Raw genomic sequence first — 6,628 nt, 5'->3', positions numbered from 1 at the left:
CTGGCGTGCGCGTGCGTGTTTTTTTTATTTATTTATTTATTAATTTTTTTTTTTTTTTTTTAAAGAAGGGGGAGTCACGTCGCTGACATTTCCAAACTCCCGCTCTGATTGGCTCTCATTTGAGGAAGCTCACGGGTTCTCTCAACTAATAAGCGCCTCCCCATCGCTCTAAAGGACATTATAATGCAAGGGACCTCCTTTTTTTAACCACAAACCGAATTTTCGTTCATTTAGACGATATATACTTTTTAAATAGTCCCCAAGTCGTAGAGGTTTTTTTTCCGAGCGCGTTTTCGCCCTGGAGCGGTACGCAATGCTATCTCACGCCGACCTCCTGGATGCTCGGCTCGGTGAGTTATCATCACTTCACTCCGGCCCTAAACTCCAGTGTAAGATTTAAACTTATTGTTCAACATTTTGACGAGATAAATAGACCGTGTTGTTAATCATGTTTAGAGTTCAATTGTTCATTGTTACTCGATGCTAATCTTTCTAGGATGAATCATCAGCTATTTGTTCTGACATCAAGGATTAACGCATCAAATTGTGTCAATATTTAGTTTATTTGAAATATTATTTTAATGAATCTTAAGATGCGAGCCTATTGCATGCTGCTTTAGTTTAAAGGTGCCTTGTCTTCACTCACATCCTCCATCCTTATTATCTCAGGGATGAAGGATGCTGCGGAGCTACTCGGACACAGAGAAGCTCTAAAATGCAGACTTGGAAGTGGAGTGCCGGATCAGGGGCATCCAGGAGACATGGCCCCTGGTTCAGACTCTGTGGAGGGAACCACTCTTCTGCCGGGGGAAGACATCACTACTGTGGGATCCAACTCTGCCGGCATGCAGGTGAACGGGAAGGAGCAAGAGAAGCAGCCGCAGCAGCAACAGCAACAGCAGCAACAGAACTCCGGTCAGTCCTCGAGCCAGCAGAAACAGAAGCGGCACCGGACGCGCTTCACGCCGGCACAGCTCAACGAGCTGGAGCGCAGCTTCGCAAAAACACACTACCCTGACATCTTCATGCGGGAGGAGCTCGCGCTAAGGATCGGCCTCACTGAGTCCAGAGTCCAGGTGAATAATTGTGCTGAATGAAAACAATATTTTCAGGGTGTGGTTTTGGGTTCAGATCTAATTGTGTTGGAGATGATGATGTTTAAAAAAGATAAATCCGCCTGGCATGAAAATATTGTAAATGGTGGGTTTTTATTCCTTTTAAAAATTTCACCTTCATGTAATTCCAAAACCAAACTTTCAGCCTCGGGTGTAAATGTAAAATATCCAACATGTGAAAAAAAATTGCCAAATTCCTAATGTTGTGATGAGTGTTCAAATAATAGTCAACACTATCATAGACTAAACACAGTTATTTCATTTCGTTATAACTGATGTCATTGAACCAAACGCAACATCAAAACTGTAGAACAGCTGTTGGTGTGGCATGCAGGGCTCTGTCCAAGGTGCTGAAATGTTCCACGCTTGCGGATAACCAGTTCATATTTAGTAAAAAAAAAAAAAAAAAAAAAATTAATGTTGATTCATTATTTTGAAACAACCTTTAGAGAATTTTCTTAGAAATAGAGACATCTGTGTTACTGAAATACGACTGTGCTGGCGATGCATTTTTATTACCTATTGCTGTATGGCTATATTTAAATAGAAGAACTTAAACAATTGTATTCAGTAATTGAGATTATCTTAGCCATGCTTTATTTTGTTTAATTTTATTTGATCTAATTTATTTTAGGTTTAAAAAATAAAAAAAAAACTAAACTTTATCAAGACCAAAGTAATAGTAATTACCTTCTGAAAATGTTTTTTCAGTAAGTAAAGAATTGAATTGTTTTTTTTAATTATTAAAAATGGAGCTTGATATCCAGGAATTTATGATTAGGAGAAGATCAGCATATATTCTGAAGCATCTTAAAGACGAAATAAAGCGACTAACACATGTAATGCTTATTTTTGAGCCAGTGATCTGAAACATACCCGACTATAATAAACCAAACACATTATCAACCAATTTCAGTCTTATTTATATCAGGGAATGAGTTATTAACCAGTGATGTGAAAATCATGCAAATTATCCCACTGAAAGCAATAAGAACAGTATAATCATTAGTCACCTTAATAATCAATTCTTTATTCCAAGCAGTGCAAAATGCAGGCTGCATCCCGAGTCCTGCTCACTGTTGGTAAACATTAGTGCAGACCGTGCAGGTGCAGCCTTCAGTGGGCGTGATGGCCCCGCGCGTGCCTCCACAGCCGCTCTCCTCTAAAATGCTCCATCAGCGACGTCTTAATAGGACTCAAGAATATATTGTACTTTTTTTTTTTTTTAATGGAATGAGAAATTGCATTTTCTTTCCCCGCCGAGTGTAATGGGTTTGGGCGACGTTTCACGGCTGGTTGAGCGGAATGAGAGCGAGATTTCACTTTTAATACGGCGGCAACGACTCACGGCGTCGCGCGCGCATTAATCACAACCAAAGATGATGAAATCTCTATAAAGCCGAACGCTGTCGCGCCTGCGTTTTATTTATTTATTTATTTATTTATTTATTTTTTAATGTCCTTTTTTCTTTAAGTCTGTGTAACTGGGTCGTTCTGTTTGTGGTAAGATGTTCACGTTTAAATTTTAGGCACTTTGTACCGTAAAGCAGGTTGTTTACTTGTAAATTCACACAATATATATATATTTTTTTTTGTCAATTTTAGACTGAAGAATACACAAAATATTGCGCGATGCTAACTTATTAATAAACTATTTTTTCTGTACTTGCTTTTTAATTTAGGTTTTCTTATTCCTACTTGATCTGCAAATCACAGAACTGGTGGCGTTTTTCTGTTGGACAAGGATAGTTTTAGTTGCTTGCGACACTTAACATAAAAAAAACTTAATACGCAGAATATAACAGCTAATCCCAGAAATATTTTCTTTAAGCCTATTAATGAACTTTGTTGTCTAAGGGTTTAACAGTTAGTCATATAGGTGGGACGAGATGTTAGTAATATGATGCTTGGATACGGGGGAACCCACAGACAATTAATTGCAAATTGGATGGAAAAAAACAGCATTGCCCAAGACATGATATTCTTCATTCCCTCTGATCCTCTTTTGTTCCTTTCAGGTCTGGTTCCAGAATAGACGAGCTAAATGGAAGAAAAGGAAGAAGACCACGAACGTTTTCCGCGCCCCCGGGACGTTACTTCCCACACCGGGTCTGCCACAGTTCTCTGCCGCGGCCGCCATGGAGAACAGTCTGTGCTCTTTCCACGCCAATGACTCGCGCTGGGCCACGGGGATGCCGGGGGTCTCCCAGCTTCAGCTCCCACCGGCCCTGGGTCGTCAACCAGGCATGGCGCAGTCTCTGTCACAGTGCAGCCTGGGGCCAGGTCCGCCACCAAACTCAATGGGTCTTTCCAACGGCCTTTCCTCCAATGGCTCTGGTCTACAGTCGCACCTCTACCAGACGCCTTTCCCAGGAATGTCTGCTTCTCTCTCCGGCCCCACAAACGTATCGGGGTCCCCGCAACTGTGTAGTTCCCCGGACAGTGACATGTGGAGAGGGACAAGCATCGCGTCACTGAGGCGCAAAGCGTTGGAGCACACAGTGTCCATGAGCTTCACTTAGTGACTTCTCACCCTACCGACCCCATTTTCTTCCCAACTCCCTCTCCCAGCGCCGCCCTGCGGCTCTTTTTTTTCTGTTTCTACTTGCGAGATTTAGATCAAAATGACAGAAGGAGGCCTGAAATGCAAGAAAATTGAGCTGAGTGTGACTTAATACATATTAAAAACGGAATGAAAGGACAACAACCAGGGACAAATGGAAGTTTGGGTTTCTTGATCTTAACTCAAAAGGATTTTTATCAGCTATTGATCTCTAGAATAAAGGCCCTTAATACTGAGAGCCAAAAAAAATCGTCGTATTTACGTTTTCATTGAGTGTCTTTACGCACAAGTTATTGTGTTAAGGTGACGTTGTATTATGTCAAATGTTTATAAGATTGGTTCTACTATTTGGTAACAGGCATCCACATACGCAGCACACTGAAAGTGTGCCTATTGAACTGGGTCTCAGGCATGCACTGTGCATGTGGATTTAATCATCAAAGGAGAAAACGTTGCCCACTCAGATTGAGCTGGCACTTATGTTAGATTACCTCAGTCTGCATGAGACGGGAGCAGAAATCTAAATGAAATGGGAAAAAAAGATACAAATGAAATATACCATGGTTTCTCAGTATAGGCCTACTCTGTTTTAGGATGTTTTGTGTAGATAAAACATTCTTGCTGTACACACTGGTCTTTTTTGTGACATGTTTTAACTTATTGTATGTGCTATTACTTGACACATTTCTTAAATGTTTGAAATGACATCGAAATGCACCACATTGACGGGTTTGTACCAATTTCACACGAACAAACGAATAAAAGTACTTTTCAAGAATCTCAAAACAACGATGTATGTCTCTGTTCTGTTGAAGCAGATCACATTTAGATAGGGTTTTTTTTTTTTTTTAACGTTTTTCACAGCTACTTTGTTCAGCAACAAAGAATTTCTTCATTTTGATCCGTTTCGATTATCTGGCATGACAGCTGGTCAATGACGATATTTCGGCAGTCTTGTCAAAAATAGACATTTGTTCCATCAACTTTTCTATTCCATGACCTACATGTTTTTTTTTTCTATGACAGAGTTTACAAGATGGCAAGGGTAAAGACTTTATGAAGGGTGACCGGTCTCATGGTGGCGGATATGAGCGGTGAAGATGTCAGCGCTGTGATTTGACGATCACTGCTTTTAACCATGACGGTCATCACGTGATCAGACTGGATGGACTGTTACCAAACAAGCCTGCGGTTCAACAAACACATCAGACTTTGGACCTTTATGTTTAGGCTGACATCCCAAAGACAAAACGACTTAACTACAGGAGCTAAAGTACTTTTTTATAATTAATTATTTAGTCGTTAATATTTATTGTTATTGTTGGAAAGAAATGTGGCTGAAAACTTCAAGACGGAATAAGATTCTTTTCATATGAATTATAAAGAAATAATCAACTAATAGGCTGGGGTTTGTGTTTAAACCATTGTGTATGGTTCGCCTTATATGCCAATTGCTGGCTCATTGTGCTACTTCTTAAAGGTTACTTTAAATCATGCAGAACACCTTGGCATGCGGTTCAGAAACAAATGATGCATTTATGTATCCTTATTTGTCTTTCTTTTTTTTTTTTTTTTTTTTTAAAAAGTAAGAAAAATCCCACCAATAAATAACCTTTAAAATTAAACTTGTATTTTTAGTTGCACAACAGGCTCACTACCGGACACAATATTGACAAATAAGGGCACTTTTAATAAATTAAAATGTCAGATATACTTTGGAAGGCATATAGCTTAAATTCCTCTGATATAATTACAAATCTTAACTCATTATCTTCTAAAATCTGTTTAACATCGACCTCTTTTTCTCATTTATGACAAAGCTCAGCTTTTGTTGTGTTTATTACATTACACAGATGTCACGAATGAAAATACTGATTAGTACAAAGTTGTTGAGCGTTTGAATGTTTTTGATCATCAGGCATTTCTTTTAAAATTCCCCGAATTAGTTTTGTAATGAGAAAAACCTCTCGCCGTGGTCGCGTTGCTTTAATTTCAATGATCCTGATGATAAATGTAATGTCTGCAGAATGGGTAGCAGCCCTGAAAGAGGTAAATAAAATTTTTCCATTATGAAAGTGAGCGGACCCCACTGTCTGTGTCAAAGAGTATAAGTGTCAACTTGAGCCTGAAATCACAGCAGCTCAAATTAATCAGCGTGTTAACCTCATCTCATTTGCCAACGCTGAGGCCAATTTATGGTCACGGGATGGTAATTGATGAGATATGGCATTACCATAAGCAGTCCCACTGCCTGTAAACTTATAATTGGAGTTTCTGTAACAATGCAGTGAGGTTAAACAAAGGATTAATCATAATTAACAAAAGTATATTACTTTCTCCATATTAAACAGTTGGTTCCCACCTTTTCTATAAACACAAAATTTGTTTGCAGTAATTTACTGAATTATTGAAAATGCCAAACTAAGTCAAGACCCAAACTAAATTATTTATTTCTGTGCTTTCACGTTTGCATATGTGGAAAAGAGTCAGCAGTGATTCTGCTGTTGTGTCATTAGCAATTAGTTTTAATGACATAGTTTGAAGTTTTGTAATATACAATAAAAACATTTCTGATTTGATATTTATAAGTCGATACAATGAGCAGGCCACAATCTGTTATTTTACAAAAAGGAAAAAAAAAAGCTAAATGCATCACAAGGGATGAAAAGACTCAAGATAATTGAAAATATCCTTATTATATTCACAGTAAATGTATGGAAGAAAATTGCACGGAGTTATCAGTTGTACATATTTACAGCAACATGTGTAAACTAGATATTGCAATCATTTAACTGTGGAAAATAGCTTATAGGCCTTTTCAAACATGCTATATTTTAAAATAATTGACATCATCAGGAAAACAGAGAGAAACACTCATAAACACTTTGTTTTTATATTTGGACTGTTTCCAACATAACTCAAGTTCATCACCTATTTGTCATTTAAATTT

The 6,628-nt window shown here is 38.4% G+C and overlaps 1 protein-coding gene across 2 annotated transcripts; it reads left to right on the top strand.

Moving 5' to 3' along the window:
• Nucleotides 1–313: 313 nt before the first annotated feature.
• On the top strand, nt 314–3,637 carry LOC306763984 (homeobox protein orthopedia-like; the record flags this gene model as incomplete). 2 transcript variants are annotated; one of them, XM_079250964.1, is made up of 3 exons in its annotated part: nt 314–350; nt 670–1,076; nt 3,134–3,637. In XM_079250964.1, the coding sequence occupies 3 exons, from the start codon at nt 314–316 to the stop codon at nt 3,635–3,637; spliced, it is 948 nt and encodes a 315-aa protein (XP_079107090.1). The 2 variants fall into 2 exon arrangements, with proteins under 2 accessions (XP_079107090.1, XP_079107089.1); XM_079250963.1 differs by having other exon boundaries at nt 314–389.
• Nucleotides 3,638–6,628: the final 2,991 nt, after the last annotated feature.

Source organism: Telmatherina bonti, assembly GCF_933228915.1.
Source record: "Telmatherina bonti genome assembly, chromosome: 13".
Taxonomy (NCBI): domain Eukaryota; kingdom Metazoa; phylum Chordata; class Actinopteri; order Atheriniformes; family Telmatherinidae; genus Telmatherina; species Telmatherina bonti.
This window is presented reverse-complemented; position numbering and strand designations above follow the sequence as displayed.